This window comes from Hippichthys cyanospilos, chromosome 12 (assembly GCF_059441005.1).
Source record: "Hippichthys cyanospilos isolate Australia breed blue-spotted pipefish chromosome 12, RoL_Hcya_1.0, whole genome shotgun sequence".
Taxonomy (NCBI): Eukaryota; Metazoa; Chordata; class Actinopteri; order Syngnathiformes; family Syngnathidae; genus Hippichthys; species Hippichthys cyanospilos.
In genome coordinates this window covers 13,665,514-13,686,827 of record NC_142380.1, presented here as the reverse complement: position 1 = coordinate 13,686,827, position 21,314 = coordinate 13,665,514, and the positions used below count along the sequence as shown (strand labels likewise).

Genomic DNA, 21,314 nt, shown 5'->3' with positions numbered 1-21,314 from the left:
ATATATATATATATATATATATATATATATATATATATATATATATATATATATATATATATATATATATATATATATATTTATTTATTTATTTAGAATATGGAAAGCAAAATCCTTAGTAGAGCGGAACATTAGGGTATAGCACTTCAGCCACGCATCAATGTGAGTTATTATTACATAACCAAAGATGTCACAAGTTTCTTGGAGCTATGCCATGTGCACATGTTTGGCCTCTGTTTTGAGACAGATAGCTAATCATTAGCCTTCAGCGCACCCTGAAAAGTCGACCAAACCCCTAGACACAAACCCACCTCTCCCAGGAAGAGTTGCATCAGCCGTTGTAGTTTTTCAAAGGGGATAATGCACGATGCCACTGGCACTGACGTACACACACGGCAGCGTAAAAGGTCACTAGATGATTCTTTGTTTCCCCTTTGTTGGCAATCAGGATTGCATAAACATCTAATCTCTAAATAGTCATACTGACATGTATGTACTGTATACATACATTTGTGTAGTCACTGATGTTTGTTATTATGGTGTATCACAGTTTAGGGTATCAAGGAAAAGTTTATTTTAATACTTCCGTTTGAATAAGTGAAACTAATTACTCAGTACGCACATTTCAGAAGCCCAATTCCTAACGTCCTAATTAAAATACAATTTATGTGTAAGTTCAAACTTTTTTGAAATAATGGATTTTAGATTTTCATTAGTTCTAAGCTGCAATAAACAAAAGCAAATGAAATAAGTCATGACATGCAACCTTTGTCTTGTGAATTTATGTCATGAGTTTCACTTTTGTGTATATTTTTGTCTTACCTAATGTGTCCCACAGACTTTGAACATCAATAATATGTTGAACTACTGCAAGGTTTCCATTGTAACTTCAAATTGTGACTTTTTGGATTTTGTCTCAACTGACACACCATGTACCGTTAGATTGTTCTGACACAAGGGTGGGGAGGTGATAACGAGATGTTTTCTGGTATAATGACACACATGGGGAGGCAACACCAAAAGATAATATTCAAATGAAAAACGCGGGCTCGAAATGTATGGTCTCATTTTAGGAGTGTGTGTGTGTGCGTGCACCTTTGGTTTTTGCAACTTGGTGGGGGCCAAATCCCAGATTTTACTGGCTTTGCGGCTTTCCTCTTGGACTTGTGGGGACTTTTGATGGACTCCACAAGTTCAGACATCTTTCTGAGGGTCAAGACAGTGTTAGAGTAGAGGTGTGAAATTGATTTTGGTTGAGGACAGGCAATCTTTCGTAATTGTTAAGGTTAGGACCTAGGAAATGCCTTATGTCAATGAGATGTTTCCATTATGACAGTGTGTGCTTGTGCGTCTGATGTGAAACCTTAGTTGTGATTGGTCAGGTTCCTCCTTTGCAGGTGTGAGACAGTTATGTGGGACTGTCCCTATCAGCAGCTGCAGAATCATCGTTTCCTGTGGGAGACAGACATTGCACTGAGAACAACACATTCAGCTAAACCAGATAATGCTATCTTGAATTCAGTCCTGATGAATTTAACTTGTGCTTTTAATAAGGCCATCTGTGAAACCAGGATATTGGTTTACTGTAGCAGACCTATTTAATCTTGACTAATTTCCCATTTTTATATCACAAGAAAAATGTTGAATTATTTTGATGTTTATCTACATCAATATTATATATATATATATATATATATATATATATATATATATATATATATATATATATATATATATATATATATATATATATATATATATATATATATATTATGATTGTTTAACTTTCTTAAGGAAAATACAAACTATTGTAATTTATTGGGATTTGCAAGCCCACATTTTGTTTCTAAGCTAACTACACATCCAACATCTGTTTTGGAATCATCAGTAAACTATATTGTATACCTTATGTTTCAATGAAGAAACACATATACACAAAATGTTTATTTACACATCCATCCATTTTCTAGAGCCATTTATCCTCACAAGGGTCACATATGCACTATATATACAAATACATATAACAAATGGCTACATTATTTTTTTAGCTCAATAAATTCACTGCCGTTTTCTTTAATACACAAATCAAAGACTATTCAAAGACAATCAGCTCTTGAAAAAAAGCCAAATGGTGTTATATTGTGCATCACACAGAAGCAAAAAACATGTCCTCATTAATGACAAAAAAGGGAAGCAATTGTAATTGGATTGTTTAAAAAATCTGCAATGGACATAATTTATTTATTACTGTAGGTATTTCCATTCTCCTGCCAAACTGGCATTACCTGCCTACCAAAAACTGTCAGTTAACAATTCAACTACATAAGAGAGATACAACAGACTATTCAACTACACAACAGAGATACAACAGTGGAAAAAAAGCACCTCAGCCGACTACTAAATAACGACTATGCCCAAGACGAATGAATCCTCACGGACAGCTCTATGGTGTCTTCACATTCCAAGCCTTCGATGTATGAAACTGTAACAACACCTTATTTAAGAATGCAGCTGAACTTTCTATGTTTTAAATCAAGATAGTATCTCAAGTGCGCAACTGTCTTCTTTCAAACAGAGAACAGAAATAAATCTCAATTTTATATACTCTTTAGTTATTGGAGGGAAATTCTTAATGAGAGTTCACAATCACAGTTAGGTCCATTAAGCATGAAGACTACTAACAGTTAGTTGTTAGAGGTTCCCTCTATCCACAATGGATATGAAATACAACAAACAGAATGTGGTTCAACTCCAATCTACGATCAATAAATGCCTTTGTTAATCTAAATCAGTCCTTCTCAAATAGTGGGGCAGGGGGGAAGATGTGATGGCAGGGGGGCGCGTAGGGCAACGGGCTTTGCCTTTGTGCTGTGTCATGTATTTGCACATCCATGCCAACAGGTGGTGCAGTGGCGTTGTCATTGTCAAAGTCTGTGCGAGATTTCTAAACTTCTTAAATCACTAATAACATTTTTTTTAATTAATTAAAGTGATTTAGAGAAAAAATAAGCACAATATTTTGCACCTTTTTCGCCAGGTTAAACTATTCTAGACATTGGTGTTAAACTTCCAGATCAATTTACGTTTACAGTATTATTATTGATTCATTCACATCAAACAGTTCAGTTGGTCAAAAATATTTCTATTTTGAATAGAAATTTCCTTTTTTTTTCCATATTTTTATTTCAGGCTGTTTGATGCAATTTAAGATCTTTTTTTCAGCTTCAGAATACGCTGTAACCTGTATAAACGCTGTAAAATGTAAAGTTAGTTGTCATTTGCTGAAAGATGACTTTTTGCATAGTGGCTTTTTTCTTTTAGATACTAGCCCAAGCTTTGATGGGGCCCCTAGCAGACTTTGATTTGCACCCTATAAATAAGTTTTTCATTTCCCATATTCTTAAACTTCACTGTATTTGAATGTTGTTGAATGTTGAACTTTACTGCCTAGCTTTACAAAGGAGCGATGATGTAAACTGTAAAGTGAGGGCTGTGGAAAAATGATTCAAAACTTGACCATAGACCACCCGGCCGGCTACCACAAATTGCATCTCACCAGCTTGATGCCAACTGAAAAAAATCCGGTGCTGGGGCCCGAAGCTTGCTTTCCCTGAAAGTGTTTTGATGAAATAATCAATTTTGGTTGACGGACGATAAATAGAGTATGTAAGAAACATGTTTACAAAGATTAATTAATAATTTACCATCACTGGCGTCTGTTTTGCCACTCCCCAACAAACACATCCAATCATAGTGGTGACTGATTTGCCATCCCTGTCTGCAGGAGCGCAACCCTGACTCAGTATTGGTCCCTTTCTTCAATCCTGGCACACACGTGTGCCTGTGTTATTTTTCTGCAGACAGAATTTCTACCAAACATTTTGCCATGTTACTAGAACAAAGGGTGCCAATTTCTAAACATTATTGTTAAAATTACATCGCAAGAATAAATGCACCTGCTGTTTTGCTTGATGCTATTACATTAGGCCTCTTTGGCAAACATTGAGTACAATCAGTTATGAAAACACAGTCTGCTGGGAATTACTATTAGAGTGTTAAGCATTGATGGCAAAAGAACCAGTCAAAGGTGCCCTCAGAACCTTTCGTTTGGCGCCCGGACCTGGCAAAGATGAGGAAATGCACAACTTCACTGGAAAAAAAACAGTCTACACCTCTGACTTAGTCAGCAACCCAAAGACCACATTAAAATATATATTTTCTCTTGTTCCCTCTGCTAAAAGGGATATTTTCACAGCTGCGGTGAAACTTAACTATTCCGTGGATTCTGGATTGCCCTGATTCACATTTCGAGGCAAAGAATAGTTGGTCAGATTTTAAGTGCATTCTCTGGGATTAGTCTTATAATTTTTGAAAAGCAGAAGTTTACAAAAACAATGAAATCAACCTTCATAAGAATCATCTGGTTTCTGTGTTGTGACATACATAAGCCAGTGCTTCTCAATTATATCTTGCAAAGCCTCCATCAGAAAGACAAAACATCCCCCCCCCCCCCCCCCCACTTGCCATGCCGACCACAAATAAGATTATTATATATAAACATAGTATAAGAATACCTAAAACTATATCCTTTTTAACATCGACATAAGGGAAAAGTAATATAAACCAACTTTGAACAACTGTTAACTATTTTTACAGTGTTTATATAGGTTACAGGTTAGTCTAAAACTAAATAAAAAAAAAAAAAATTCTTTTATTGCAATTACAATCACGAATCCTTTTACCTGGGGTCATAAACAGAGACATGATTGGTCTTCCCTGGAACCTGACCAGCTGCGACGTCATTTTCAGTTGACAGCAAGTGGCAACATGGCCATTCGCTTTGATGGACAAAAGCATGTAGATTTTGCCTCTTAATTCATATTCCACAAATACATCACCACAGAAAACCGTGTTTAGACTGGAGGGGCCACAAAGTGCAAGCGTTTAACTTCCCTTTAAACAGAATACCATGAAAGTCTAGTGGGGGCACGAAAACATTTTAAAGAAAAGATTTTTGACTTGACATCTGCTTCTTTAAATTAACAGATTAAGACTTGCACATGTGAAAATTGCCTCCTCAGAAATATACACGTTATTTTACTTTTTTTCATTGAGGTCTAAAACAAGGTCTAAAATGTCTCTCGCTCTCTTTTACTTCGCCCCCTCCCACCCCCTACTGGTTGAGTGTAACCAGATATAAGCAGGGGCCAACTGGCTGAAGGACACACGGCTAACACACAACCGTAGCTAGAAAGCTACAAAAAGGGGGGTGGGACCTCGTGGTGTCAAAATCACTTCTGAAGATTTCGGCGCTTTAAAAAACAAGGTAGGATTTTTACATATGCGCATATCAAGCAAGAGCATTGTGCAAAAAGCGATAATATAAGCTCACACGAGGGGCGTATTTATTTATCTTTTGACAGCATGTATGTATATTTCACGTTATTGTGTGTGCAATATATGTGACATATTTCGATATATTTCTGTTACATCGTGCTGCTGTGTCGTCTTTTTTTATTTGCCCACCTGCGCTCGAGCGCACCGTTGTCGACACAACCGCTCATATTTGGCGAATGCAAGCGTTCAAATTCTGAAGATTTAAACACGTTTTAACTTTATTCGACAAATCTGAACAATGAACAGTCCGGGCATCACGTTGCCAAAGCAACAAGCTAGCCGGCGTGTATGCCCGTTAGCGCCAGTGTGCGACCTTCCAACTCCGGGGTAACTGTGTCACTACTAGGTAGACATTACACTTCACCGTGGATGTCTCCTGACCTTGCTGCAAGATAAGATAGCTTTACTCCATGCCCTCTGGTTCCTGCAGGCCACAAGCAGCTGTTTATTTTCGCAACTTGGCCATGTGAAAGAGGGCTTTATTTGGAGGTCATGTTTAGACAAGCAGCAGGTGAACTTGACAGTTTTTTTTAATGGAAACACATGGAATCTACACTGGGTTGCATGTCATATGGGGCGTTAAGTGCAACGCAGAAAACAACTCAGGAGGAAACATTGGTAGAATCAGTAATTATTTGTTTTGTCCCAACTGTGCGACTTTGCCAAGGTCACTGGTGTCTGACACCCCAAAAGGGGACTTCAGGTCATGTCTGCAGTCTACTTATTTGGGCTTGGACCTTTCTCAAGAAATAGGATTTCCCTGCCTCACTGTCCAACGTTTTTTTTTTTTTTGGTCTTACTTTCTCATGCTTTCCTCCAATGTGACTCTCACATGATTTACCCCAGCACAATGACTCTGGTGCTCCCCTAACTCCACAGCCACTATGCTCTCCAGTTTCTTTAATAATTGCTCTCCCCCTCTCACCATCTTTGGCAATTTTACACAGCTTTTTTCATATAGTCCAATTTTGGTTCACAAACAACCCTCCTCAGAAGCAGAAGTTAGCAACACTGATTTTATGATTACTTCTGTTTTATTTCTTCAGAATAAAGACAGGCAATTAATTCAATTATTTGTCATTTTGAAAATCAAAACTTTGAAAATGAGCTAAATCTTAGCTAAACTCTTCCATGAACCGCCCCTTTTTTTAAATATTTATTTATTTATTTATTTTCTGTTGACCTAAAATAACATGGTGCTAAAGGCTCAGGTTAACCAGCACTCAATCACGGCTTATGAATGTGAACGTCACATGAAAAGGTGAGAGCAATGATTGGTCGCTACCCGAGCCTCGAGCACAGGTAATCATTTTCGGTCGACGACAAGTAGGAAAAAGTGTATCAAAGGAAATAATTTTTCATGAATAAAATCATTTTTAAGATAGTAAATACTTTATCAAATGAATTATGGAAAAAAATCACTTTTTACTGCTAAAAATGGCAAAATATATGGACTATTCTTTTAACACAGTTATGCACAAGCTATGAATGTTAAATTTATGTTAGAACTTTCAAATCAGCATTCATTATTATTGTCTGAATATTATCTACAGGATTTTTTTCTTACCAAATCAAACCTTCATTGTGAAGTTTGGGGTCATTTATTTCCATAACATTCATTACTTTGTAATTACTGAACCCATCAAAACAAAGTAACCTTTCTTCCGGGGCTGAAAGTGATTGAAGTTCACAAACATTTTGGAATCTCATATTGAATTAGTTTTGTAAACTGAGATTCCACTGTAAGTGGTGGTTGGCTGAATTTTACTCATACTTGGAAACTTTCGTTTAGATTGTAAACTTACATGAGTGAATTTGAAACATTTTACACCAAATATCACTTGAAAATGTTGACAATTACCCCATGATGACCAAAGTTAAAATGCAGTAGCGTAGTGAGCCCAAGTGCTTATTAAAATGTTAAAGCCTTAATAGTGCAATCTTTTTAGACACCTCTGTACCATTTTAAGTACCAAGTTTAATCTTTAAATGATGCTTAAATATAAAAATAAAACAATTGAAGAAGAATAATTTAAATCAATCATTTACCTAAGTAAATATTTTGAAGAAAAACAGTTCTGAAATGCTCAACTGAACTGTACTTCAAAATTTGATACAACTGAACTGTATTTAACACCCTGCTACTTCCTATACCACTAGACATGGGCCGATTTCGGATTCTGACGGTATGATAACCTCGAGCAAAAATATCACGTTATGATTATTAAAATTACAGCTCTGTTTTTTTTCCATTGAGCACAATATTATTGATTTTTAAAATGAATATTGAACATTTGGTGCATTCAGAAATGTGTACCACGTTTAATACAAATAAATAGCTGAATGAATAAATACATTAACATCTTGTTTTTCAATTGTTCTAAGTGCCCCGTCACTGTTAAGCTATTTGTAAGGTATTGCACCACACCTCCATGAATTTCCACTGGGATGCACACTAGACTAGACATACCCTCTAAAATAATGGTGAGTACCTTCAGTGTTATCGTTTGTAACCTTTAAAATGATACAGAAAGCAAGTCCGTTTGACTAGCTTGTGCATAAATTAGTGTTTTTGATTTAAAAAAAAAAAAAAGAGAACCTACCTTTACATTTGAATAAAAATTGATTGTATTTATTGGTTTATACAAACCCGTCATGTCCTCCAGCATGCTGCTTAGGTCAGAGGAGGTTAAGACAAAGATTATCCTCCATTTATGCTAATACGGTAAAAAAAAAAAAAAAGTCGAGTCAACTCATCAAGCAACCAATCATAGTCTGCACCGTTTAAACGCTCTCATTGTTTCATTAAGAAAGAAAGAAAGAAAAAACTCATTTCTGGTTATAGGCAGTGTTAACGGTTATTAAAACCTTGACATTTCACCAACAGTACTCATATATGAATCTATTGATACGGTATGTCATAATTATTGCATTTCTAATTGTCTTTAATTGCTATTAACAAGTAGTTCACATTTAGGATCACAATCAGAATCAGCTTTATTGACCAAGTATGTCAAAACCTAAATTAATTTGTCTTCAATAATTTGAGCGGCTCATAGTATTAGGGTAGCAAGCAACTAGAAAAAAAACAAAAATCATTTGATTGTTCATATGATTTAGTTTTTTTTAAAAAATATAGCCATCTAGTTAGGATTGGATTGGTGGGGCCTTTTATAGATGCAGGCAAGCCTTTAAATTTTGCATCAGTTGTTTCTAGGCATAAAAAAAAAATCCTTACCTTTCCCAATTTCAAATTGTTTGCTAAACCATGACTCTGCAGAGCATAGGTCTCAAACTCCAGTCTTCAAGGGCCGCAAATCCTGCATAATTTTGATTGTTCCCTCCCAAACACACCTGATTAAAATGATAATAATAAATTCAAATGTACTATTCATGTATTGGTATCTTATGTTTCTTTGTGATTTTACGCATCTGATGTCTCGGGGTTTTGTACCTTACTACAAAAGATTTTCAACAAAGCATTTTGTTGAGTTTCATCACTCAACGTTGACATAGGTATATGTCTTTCAAGGGACTGGTTTTGTGACAAAGAGCATTACGCTTGACGCTGAAAATAGATAAATTCACCAGTTAAATTGTTTTTATAGGTGTCCTGCTTGATTCATCACAACAACCGATGCTTTATATTGTACAAATGATGATAAGAATGTAATGTGGGCTCATTGGTATTGGTCAGTTTTCAACCGGCCTTTCTTGCCAAATCGTTTAGTATGGTTCAAGTGACTTGGGTGAACTGGCCTTCTTCTAGTTTGACTTCCTTACCAAGAAGCATTGCTCCCACAAGGGCGTGACACAACTTCGCTTACTATCTCCGATTGACACACGTGAGTTGAAAATTTACCAAACATAGATACAGCGCATGCCTCATAAGACTGAAGTGGTCAGATGGTCACCTTTAGGATAATAAACTCAACCCTGAGATGAGTTTTGAGTCTGGCACAGTTCTGAAAGTAGTTATGCTCATTATTTTAATTTCTTTGTCTTTTTATTGTGTTTATTGGCAATGGCAGCATAGCTGTCAACTGAGAGTGAAAGAGCAGCTAATCTGATTAAAGTATTAGCTTGGTTAAAGCATGGTATGTTTGGCATGTAAGATTAGAGACATTTCTCTACCCACCTAAGTGACCAATTAGTTTTATGAAGCTGGTCATTTTTTAATGCCACTTTTTATAGTGCGTAGCTTACGGCAAGCATTTCTCTCCATAGTAAAGAGGAGAAAGGGTTGAAAGTTATTCTTCGTGGTGTTTAATGGCTTTGTGTCACAAGTCAAGGTTTCAGTCAAGGGACTACTGTAGCTAATGTTAGGCCAGTCAAATTGATGATCTAAATTTAACCGAAAGTCATAGCAGGTCAAAACGTTCACAAAGTAATTGTGTGGCTGAGATGTTAGGCAAGGTGCAGGCTACGGTGCGGCTTTGACTTGTTTTATTATATTTGAGTAATGCACGGGGAAATGTTTAGTCCTGGAAACACACTGTTGCAGTTGGCATGACAGTTCTTTGGTTCAGTAAATTGGGCCAGGCCTGCCTGTTTGCGCGGTCATTCATGGCCCCTTGGCATTCGTCCACACAAGCGCTCCTCACGCAATGTCCAAGTGCTGGTGGAGTTCATAAATTAGGTTCTCTGCCATTTAACTGTGGAGCGCACATGCACCTCGACTTGACACGTCGAATTAAAAAACATCATGTTTAACTTTGACTTACTTTGATTGAACCAAAGGTCATGGACATTGATTCTCGCATACAATGATTATTGAGATATGTGGAGAAAACATTCTGCTTGTCTTGATAAGTCCAAGGCTGTTGGCTCAGTTTTAGCTTTTCTTCAGTGCCAGGGTGTTTAGTGTAATGTCTGTTCTACTCACTAGAAGTCAAGGTCAAAGTTCAGTGGCTGACCACGGATTTTAGGGAAACATGCAAATAGGTGAACAACAACCAAATTTAGAGGCACTGTTTGGAAATGGTTTGAAAGAGTTGATCACTTACTGTAATAGGCATAGTGTCACAGTGAGCAGGGAATTCATCTGTTCACGCTAAACTTTTCAGCGCTTGCAACTTTCACAATTAGTTCACTAGCATATTATATAGTTGCATGTGTTTTGGGGGGAGATACAGGAAAACCATGTATGCTGATGGTCTTATTTTATATCCTGGCTCTCCAAGCCTGGTCTATACAGTCTGTGTTCAATGTTATTCTCCTCCAAGACACCTGGCTTGAGGAAATGGCGTGGACTGGCTGGGTGAGCAAGTTTGGGTTCTAATAAATAGCCCCATTACTGGTTTTATTTTGGTCGGTTTTCACTTCCCGTTTTGTTACATTGCCGTTTAATAGGAATCACAGCTGGTACAGACCAACTTTTTTATTCGCATTAGTAACAAGAAAAATACCTGGATGTATTACATCTATTCGTAGCAAGAAGGCGCACGGAATAAAGAGGTGTGCTGCTATAATATTAGCTTTTCCCACTAACTAGCTACTCACTGACTGATCAGCTGCCATCAAATGCTGAGAGGTTTGTGTGCAGTCTCATAATTTTTCACCTGTGTAAGATTTTTTTCCGGACTATAAGCCGCGATTTTTTCGTCATGATTTGAGCCCTGCAGTTTATAGTCCAGTGCAGCTTATCTGCTGATTTTTTCCACCGCTCAAGCAAACGTGTGTTCAAGGAGTCAGTTTATGGAACAACTAGGAAATAGAACTGAAAAGATGTGAATCAATGGCTATGATCAAAAAGAGTTTTAAAATACTGTATATTATTAAAATATATATATTTTTAAAAGTTTAAATTGAATAAGATCTTTTAAAAAGTTTGTGGCGTGTACATTTGAAATACGGTATACAGTATATGGCTTATCTGTGGCAAAAGATGTTTTTTTGCTCAATTTTTGCTGCTGCGGCTTATATACCGGTGCAGCTTATATAAAAGATGAGTTCTAAGTCCGGCCAGCTTAGTAATTAATGTTACCTCTATAGCTGTGTGCTTTGTGTTTAATAATTGGCTTGCTTGGTGTTTCCTGTTGTTTATTTTAGCTCCTTTTGTTTAGTCTCAACTCATACTTGCTTTCAGTCATATATCTGTCCTGAGAAAACCTTTATCTTTTAACCGTCGGATCAACTCCTCTCAGGTGATCACTCGCATGCCAGTTATTTCACTCCTTGTGAATTGTGTTGTATAAGAGATACATTTCAGGTCCCACTGTTCTGTTAAATTTGAACCTTCTTTTATATCTCCTCAAGTGAGCGGGGAGCCGGTCCTTGCGTTATTGTATCATTGTGCCATTGGGGTTCCCATGGAGCCTGTGGTGAGCAAGGTTCTGAACTAGTGTCGTCTTTTGTGTTGAAAAAAAACTTTTGGTAAGCTGCAGAGGAAATAAAAAAATGTTTTATGGAGGTAGGATAGAATTGGGACACCACACTGTTCACAGTAAAAAACAAAACAAAAAAAAACTAATACTGTACTGAATTTGCTCACAGTTTAAAGAAGATATAAAATGAAATTTATTAGAAAAAAGTATAGAATCTTTTTACTTGAATTTGGAAAGCATCATGGGTGTCAACATTTTGATCCATCTTGGGCCCTCACCAAGCACATGTCACTGAGATAAGATGACGACTTGCGAGGCTTTGAATCCCATGTTGCTTTTCATTCTCGTTAGGTTTAGAATGCTTGTACCACCATTGTGTTTTTATAAAATGCAAACAATTTCTTGTTGCGGTGAATGCTTTGCTCCCATATGCACAAACATATAGTACTGTATTAACATGCCTTTTTGTTGTCAATACTGTAGTTTGGTACAGTTTGCTATTATTATTCATTATATCATCATCTTTTTTATTACATATTTTGGTCGTCTGAGTCACGCAGTAGGACATGAATTGTGTGTTTTACTTTTTTTAGAGTTCCGTCAAAGCAACAATGGACCAGGCAAGGTCAACAATAACTAAAATTGTGAGTATGTTTACATTCATTGTTACAAAGTTCTTTTGGTTATCCTGTCTTTCTTTTGCTTTGATCCTCTTTGCTTTGGTCTTTGACATAATGAAACAACACCAAAAAGTGGCTAGTTCAAATAAAGGTATCTTTTGAGGGATGAATGGATATATGTAAGATGTTGTCTTAAGATATTTTAATGATTAAATGTCCAAAGTTATTCTCAACTTTTATTTATTTTATCTTCTTTTAATATACAGTATACTTTTGAATGTTCCAAAATCCACAGGGTCGGCCATAAGTCGCTAAATATATTTAAATACCTATGATACTTAAGATAATAAAGGTAATTGAAAAAAAAAAAAAAAAAAAAAAAAAATATATATATATATATATATATATATATATATATATATATATATACACATTTTTTTATAAATATATATATATATATATATATATATATATATATATACACATTTTTTTATAAATATATATATATATATATATATATATATATATATATATATATATATATATATATATATATATATATATATATATATATATATATATATATATATATATATATATATATATATATATATATATATATATATATATATATATATATATATATATATATATATATATATATATATATATAGGTTTTACTCCTTTCAATGTATCAGTTGTCTAATTTATGTATTTCTCTTTCTGCTCTAGTTTAATGGAGAACCACATTCGTATACACGTTTCAACTTGACCCAGAACATGGAAGGTGACAACAGTCACGTGGAGATGAAGCTTTCATCCGAAGTGGATGAAGAAGTTGGTGAAAATGGAGTGGGAGACCACCTCAATCATAACTCCAACCACAAATCCTACATGACTTCAAAATTTGGACGTACACCTAAAAACCTTTGCTTTATAGTAGCTACTATCCTCCTCATCTTTATCATCGGTAAGACTGGATTAGCGAATGTAGCAGTTGGCATCTTTTATGTGTTTTCCCCGCTAAACTTGTATAAAAACAGCTTCTGTACTAACCTCAGTTTCTATCACACTGTGCAAAAAAAAAAAACGAATTCGGTACAATGATTTGCAAATCGTTTTCAACATTTCCAGTTGAATACACTACAAAGAACATTTTTAATGCTCAAACTGATCAATGTTATTTTTTCCTCACACATTTTTAGTTTGACGCACACAACGCATTACAAAGTAGGAGGTTATGCAGCAAAATGACCCAATAATATACTGACTTCCATTTGGGTTGTAATTCAGTGCTGAGATAGTTTTCTCATTTTGAACTACCGCTACTTTCAGGGTACCTGATTGGCTACTTGGTCCATCGTAAAAAAGAGGTGCCTCTCAGCTGTGAAGTCTCTGAGGAATTGCCTGTTCAGTTCATCCAGCATGAGACTGGAGCTGCTCCCATCATGGCCTGGAGTGATGTCAAGAATGCATTTGCCCAGAAATTGAGTGCAACTAACTTAGGGATTGCCTTCAGGTGAATGTAAAATGAATTCATAAGTAAATATACACATAAATACATATATGGCATACACACACAAAAACAAACAAATCCTTCTTGTCTCATACTGTCTTTCATTCATTTTTTTTTTAAATAATTCCATAGTGACATGTCAAGTAGCAGCCATCGTGCTGGTTCCTCAGGTGATGATGCTTTGGCAGACAAGCTGATCAAGAAGTTTCAACAGTATGGCTTGAAAACCTGGACCGACGAGCACTATGTTAAAGTTCAAGATCAGCCGCTATCTGGCTCTAACCAAGTTATTTTTAAGAATGGCATCGAAGAGCGTCCAGAAGGATTTCTGTCTTATAGTGCTAATGGAAATGTAAAGGTAATTAATCTTAAAAATCAACAAACCTTTTTTTTTAAATCAAAATTAATATATCTGGTGAACAAAACAGCTGTCAGTAATAAGATATAACAATAGTAAACCACTGATTTCATATTTGTCTCATGCAGGGAGCTGTCTTATTTGCCTACTATGGGCAGGAAAGTGACTTTAAATTGCTGCGGAACATCAACATGAGTGGCAGAGTTATGCTGATCCGAGCCGGGAAAATCAGTTTTGCGGAAAAGGTGGGTTGGTGCTACTTGTTAAAGCATTTTCAAAACTGAAAATGTGTTTCATTATTAACAGTCAACCAGTAGTATGTAACCAACCGCTTTCATTTGTTTTTTTAGGTAGCCAATGCTGCCAAAATGAAGGCCTCTGCTGTCCTGATCTACCGAGACCCTAATGATTATCCATCTGAACCGACCACTCAGCTCTTTGGGCATGTGAGTATACTCTGATTTAAACATAATGCAAACGAAGAACCGTAATACGCAAAACAGTGCTCCCTCGTTTTTTTGTGGCTAACGGGGACCGGGAAACACAATTAGATGTATCAAAAAGTGAAGCAGGAAGTGACGATTTAACACTGTACGATGTACTCAATTGTGCCTGTTTGTGAAATGTTGCACTAGCCGAAAATAACAACAGACAGCTAGGTGCATCTGAAGCTATGCGATGTCCTAACCTTTTTCCGTCCCTCCTTTCCTTTCCAAGGTCCATTTGGGTTCAGGAGATCCTTATACCCCTGGGTTTCCCTCATTTAATCACACCCAGTTCCCACCTGCCGAGTCATCAGGTCTACCAAGTATCTTGGCTCAAACCATCACAGCAAGCACAGCCATGAAAATTCTTAGGTAAGGCTTACAACGCATTTGCCGAAATAGTATTAAAACCATTAAAAGGAAATCCGATCTTGTAATGGTTATCATATACAAGAGGAATGCCCAAACATACCCCCTAAGGGCCATTTACAGGAAAAATATTAAAGAATGCGACGACCGCGTTAACATTTTTCAACTTTAATAATCATATCAAATTCAATCCGCCGAGCAATAATAATATCAGTTGAAGTAATTATATTGAAAACCTAACAAATCCAAGCTGATTGTAAAAGGTGATCAAATCACCTTTAGAATCATTAACGTGATTTTTTTTTCTTTTATTAAATGTCTTTAGTCATCACGATGAGAAATATTTGTACTGTTTCAACTGTACATAATTTCTTTGTGCCTGCGCCTATATAAATATGGAAAAATAGATTATTAATTTTAATAGTATTAATGGTAGTGTGTTGCATCAACTCTACTTATTCACACCCGTGCTTTCCTTTCTGTCTCCTCACTGTTTTTTTTTAAAATAGCTTTTTGAAACCATGTTATATGATTTCCATAATACTGTATATAGAATGGGCTGCTTAAAATTGGATACTGATTTATAAATACAGTAGCAATTTATATCATTACTTTGCATTGCGAGGAACTGATCTCTCTATTTTTTTCCCACAGACAGTTGGGGGGTCAGAATGCACCAGACGAGTGGGGTGTTTTCAACAAACTTGGTAATGAGAGTGATGTCATTTCCGTGGTGGTGAAAAACGTTCTCACTGAGAAAAAGATCCACAATGTCTTTGGAGTCATCGAAGGCTTCGTGGATGCAGGTGTTCATGAAATTGTGTTCAACAAGACAGAGTCGGTGTTAAAATGTGAATTCCTACCCAATGCTTGTGTTTTGATTGTAGATCGATATATGGTTATTGGTGCCCAGAGGGATGCCTGGGGTCCAGGTTTTGCTGCATCAACTGTTGGCACTGGCGTTCTTATGGAAATGGCTCGTGCAATCTCAGAAATGCTCAAGAAGGGTAAGATGTTTGTGGCTGCCGCTATTTAGATCTTGCATTACTGAATCCCTTGTTCCAAACTTGTCGCACCGTATCTTTAAATAGATGGGTTCAAGCCAAGGAGGAGCATCGTGTTTGCAAGTTGGAGTGCTGGAGAATATGGAAGCGTTGGTGCCACTGAGTGGCTGGAGGTGGGAAGTGCATGCAAAATTTTGCTCCATCCAAAACATCTGTCAAGTTAAAGATACAACTGAAGAGTTGAAATATTATTATCTGTTTCTTGTTTTCAGGGCTATCTTTCTTCTCTTAGTACGAAAGCCTTCTCTTACATCAACCTTGATGGCATTGTCGCTGGTATGCACCATCATTTATATTTTTTCACATTCATTCAAATCTTTTTATTTGTTTTATGAGTGCTGACTGTTTACTGCAAATGTCCATTTGTACATTTTTATGAATCGCCGAACTAAATATTCCCTTTTCCAGGTCACAATGGTTTGAAAGTAGCAGCAAGTCCTATGTTGTACAACTTGATTGAACGCACCCTCAAAGAGGTACATCTTTATGTCCTGTGTACTTTAGGAGTTCCCAACATGATGTTAAATTTGTATAATACATGCAATTGTTTACTCCTCAGGTGTCCCTCCAGAATAAAGCTGTGTCCCTCTATTCTCAATTTGGAAAAAGCAACTGGGAATCCAACGTGTATGTACAGTGCATCTTTGTGCTAGCATAGAGTTACTTTTTGATCTCATTGATATATCGTCATGTTCATTTAGGTTGGAACCTCTAAAGCTGGATAATGCTGCTTATCCTTTCACTGCCTTTACTGGTATTCCATCCCTGTCATTTCGATTTACTTCCAGCAATAAAGTAAGTCAGATCCTGCTGCTTTACCATACAGTAAATAACTAAGGCATCCTTATGCAAAATATGTGGTATTCATTGAACTGATTTTAAATTGGGCTCCTTTTGCAGGATTATCCGTATTTTGGCACATTGCTGGATACCCAGGAGAAGTTGATTACTGTCACATCCAGCCAGCACCTGCAGCTAGCTGAAGCGGCTGCCAAGTTTGCAGGTCATATAGTGCTAAGGTTGGTCCATGATCATCTGCTGCAGATGGACCTGTCAAAATATGACAAGATCATTCGAACGCATGTTGCTCAGATTAACAGGAAAGTCTACACTATACAGAAGGTAGGTGTCCTTTTTAACAGTTATTCATTTGAGTGGACCATCATTATCTATACTGCCCTGCTATTTGTGGGGGATATAGTGAAAACCCAGAGGAAACAATATTCTTCGTTTTCTTCTTATTCTTCACTCTTTCACTACCAATTTCTTTTTTTTTTCCAAAAAATAAAATTTATGGCATATATTACTTGTTTATAAGTCTAGAATACTTGGAAAATTAGTTAAAAGATTCTCACTTCCAAAGATTAAGTTACAGGCCTTGGGATTTTTGGTATTTGGTATTTTGTAATAATAATATTAATAATAATAATAATAACAATAATGATCAATATATTTCTTAATTTATAATTGTACAACACAACCTACTTTTTTGACAGTTGGCCCTGTACTGGCTTGTGTAAGGAAAAGTTGCTAAATGCCTCTAGAATCTGCTGATAGGTGTGTAATGAATTGCTGGGATGCCATTTCATCTTATTGCTACCATTCCTATACCCAGTGCGATTTTTTGAAAAGCTGTCAGACACATTGTCCCAATGGGAGTGAAAGGGTTAATGCACAGTAACCGTCTGAACACCCTTTTTAAACCTAACCATGGGCCACACATCCACTGTGTCCAGATGCGGCCTAATCTGATCCCAACATCAGTGCAGTGGTTGATGTCAGCCTCTGGCTCTTACAGTCAAGCCTCACGTAACCTGATGAAAGACATCCAAAACAGTGATTTGAGTAACACTGAGATGTGCCGCGTCTACAATGATCGCATCATGTCGGTAAGACCTGCTGAGCTTCGGCTCTTCGCCGAGGTCTAGCTTGTCAAAACAAATGCGTGCACTGTAGGAAGATGGTCACGTTAACAAAAGGCATCCATCCTGCAGGTGGAGAGAAACTTACTGTCAGCCTACGTGTCCGCTCGAGAAAGTCCTTTCCGCCACATCGTGCTCGGCTCTGGTCAACATACACTCAAAGGACTGTCCAACCACCTTGATGCCCTCAGGATAGACAGCCCAGAAGCTGATGTGGACCAGTTCCGCAACCAGTTTGCCTTGGCCACCTGGACAATTCAGGGTTGTGCAACTGCAGTAGCAGGAGACATGTGGTCGCTTGATAATGAATTCTAAGTTATTGTCACCCTCTGGTCTACCCTTAATAATAATAACAATGATCATAATAACAATATTGATAAAAATAATATTTAATCATCCACATCAGATAAAAGTTGCCTCGGCTCCCTTAGTTTTGCATCCAAAATCACACACGCTTCATATCAACACAGTAAATTTTCACTGTAGTTTTCTTGTGTTTTGTTCTCTTGAATGGATGCTTCAAAATGGTGCTTAATCAAAATCGATGACTTCAGATTCCTTTGGTACTATCGTCACCACCTTTTAATGCTAAATGCCTCAAATCCTTGTGGGTGTTACCATAAGATGAAAAAAAAACAATATATAATATGGGCATTCTGTTAACTACACCATAGTAATTATGTTTCATTTCTTTTAATATCACAATTCAAAACCAGTAACATGCCATTCAAACCTAATAGCAACAATATTTACTGTTTTTCTTTCTTAACCGAAATATCCTCATACTTATAATTAGACGTTCATGTACTATGCAATATACTATAGCAAGACTATAGCTAACGAGTATTTTGAATGGCATCTTTAAAATTATTAATTATAAACATAAATGAACATGAAGGCATTTTAAAAGTCAGGAAATTGAAATTGGAAAATCAAACCACAAATAAAAAGCAGGGAGTTGATCTTTTACCAGGTGGCACTCAAAGTGAAGTCTATTTATTGTGTGATTGTTTTTTTTTCTTTGTTTATCAGTGACAGGGTTCACTATAAATATTTTTAAATTGCCTTTTATAGAGAAATGTATAATTATCGGGAGCAGTGCCTTCCATAATTATGACAGTTATACTGTCGAAATGACAAAAGCAGCATCTGCTAAAAGAAGTACACGTATACAACAGCCAGCCTTGAGCACACACAAGAGTTCTCCATTGAAATGAATGGAAGCTGCTTGTCTATCAAAACTTGTGCTCACTTGTGCACTTCTCATCCTGGCAACATTATCGGAAGCAGTGTCTTCCATAATGTGTAACGAAGAAGGTAGTTTTTATCTACCAAGGTGTGTCTGTATCGGAGGCAGTGCCCTCCATATTTCACTGTATGGGTGGATTTTTATATTATCGGGGACAGTGTTTCCCATAATTTTTGTATATATGAAGTCAATTACATTAACAGCACGATTCATTTTCATTGCTCGGCGCTCACATCTTTTTAATGTTGCCTTCTGTGTGTACTTTCTTTCTATACGCCTGCCCTTGTGGTTTGCCCCACAGTTTTTCAGAACTGCTTTAAAATGTTCTTTTGTATTGAGGTGAGGGACCTGAACGGCTAAGTTGCACTCTGGGATCCTAATGGTGGCCTTTTTCCGCATGTCAAATCAAGTGGACGTGGAAAATTGACCCTCACCCACACACACATGAATTGTTTGCTGCAGTTATAATGTTAATCTTCAGTGTGTTTGCGTTCGGGTTCGTTAAAGAAAGTCACTTGTGCCTTTTATTTCATGAATGCATTATAGGTTATTCCTCCGGTGTAGAATGTTGATTTTTTTTTTTCTTGCGATTATCTGCATGTGTCTTTGCTCTCCCTTCAAAGACATTTTTTCATGCGTGTTCTGTTAAAATCAGTTCTACATGCAAAATATAATCACACATTTTTTACAGTTGTTAATGGTGTGGTGGTGCTCATCAAAAGAGAACTGAAATGTTCAGGATATATATACACAAAATTCAAGTAGCTCCAAATTGTGTCATAGTTTTAGCTCACTAACGTTAAAATGATTTATTGTTCATAAATTGGCAAGTAGTTCATCTGTTGATTAAATGGATGAAGTGATCATTTGAAAAACAGAAGAAAGTGTTTTGAAAATGTTTTCAAAGCAACTTGTATCTTCCCAATTTATGCAAGTTTGTCATTTTTCATTTCTTTTCTGCAATAAACAATCACATTGCTCTCAGACATTTCATTCTCCTTGAATGAGTAGTCTTGGGAATGTACAGGTCTGCATCTGAACAATGAGCCACTTGTGTCTAATCAATTATACACAGGCCTACTTCACACTTTCTGCATAGAGTTGCTGTCATTCCTAAATGGCACATGCAAATGTTTAGTAAACGTCTTCAATCTGAAAGATGACATTTCAAAAACACTCTAATTGCAAACACTATAATAGCTTGTTGTGGCCTTGTAGGGAAGGTCATATAAAGTCTCAACGGGTTTCATGAGTGAAACAATTGTAAGTATTCTGAATTTGGTACAATTATTTTGATTTGGAAGACCCAATTCTGAGGTGTAACCAGGGCGACACAACATCTAACTGAATGGCTGGGCATTCATGTGTGCTTGCATGCATCATTTTTTATCATACCATGCACAGCCAAGGTTTCATGGAATAAACACATTCTATAATATAAATTTAAACATGTAGTTAATATAAAGACTTTGTGGCAGGTGTAAGGCAGTCTAAATACTGCAAGTGTGTAAAAATGGCGTAAAATGGCAGACGAACACCTTAAAGGGACATTGCATAAGATTTGACTGTTTTTCATCAAAAAGGAATACATTAAATGATTATAAATTTCCAAATCCTGCAAATAAATGTCAGTGTGTTTTAAATATAATTGTAGGTCTAGTTATTAAATTATGTTACATGGGGCGTGGCACTTCTTCTGAGGCTGCTATGTTTGTTATAGCTACGAACACAGCACTTCATGCTGTCCGCAATGAAAAATTGTCAAATATTACACAGTGTCCCTTTAAGTGTGGGGGCAGTCAAAGAGTGACAAGGGGTGTAGCTCCGTCTCTGGGGCAATGTTTGGCCAGAAGATGGCGACAAAGTAAACGTTATGATTATATCCTGATAATAAATTAGTAAATGGATGAAAAATGGCGCATCTTAAATAAGGCCGGTTTTGAGGCAATAACATACGTCATGAATCATTGCTACTACACTTAAAACAAACAAAAAACTTTAGGCCAGC

At 36.5% G+C, this 21,314-nt stretch overlaps 1 protein-coding gene across 1 annotated transcript; it reads left to right on the top strand.

Annotated features, from left to right (window-relative positions):
- The first annotated feature begins 5,189 nt into the window (after nt 1-5,189).
- Nucleotides 5,190-20,290, top strand: LOC148414976 (transferrin receptor protein 1-like). Its single transcript, XM_088429883.1, has 18 exons — nt 5,190-5,326; nt 12,317-12,367; nt 13,076-13,313; nt 13,679-13,862; nt 13,992-14,217; nt 14,346-14,462; nt 14,568-14,663; nt 14,935-15,074; nt 15,726-15,877; nt 15,959-16,078; nt 16,163-16,248; nt 16,348-16,411; nt 16,544-16,611; nt 16,695-16,762; nt 16,837-16,930; nt 17,036-17,257; nt 17,872-18,024; nt 18,130-20,290. The coding sequence occupies exons 2-18, from the start codon at nt 12,335-12,337 to the stop codon at nt 18,370-18,372; spliced, it is 2,304 nt and encodes a 767-aa protein (XP_088286009.1). The 5' UTR covers nt 5,190-5,326; nt 12,317-12,334; the 3' UTR covers nt 18,373-20,290.
- Nucleotides 20,291-21,314: the final 1,024 nt, after the last annotated feature.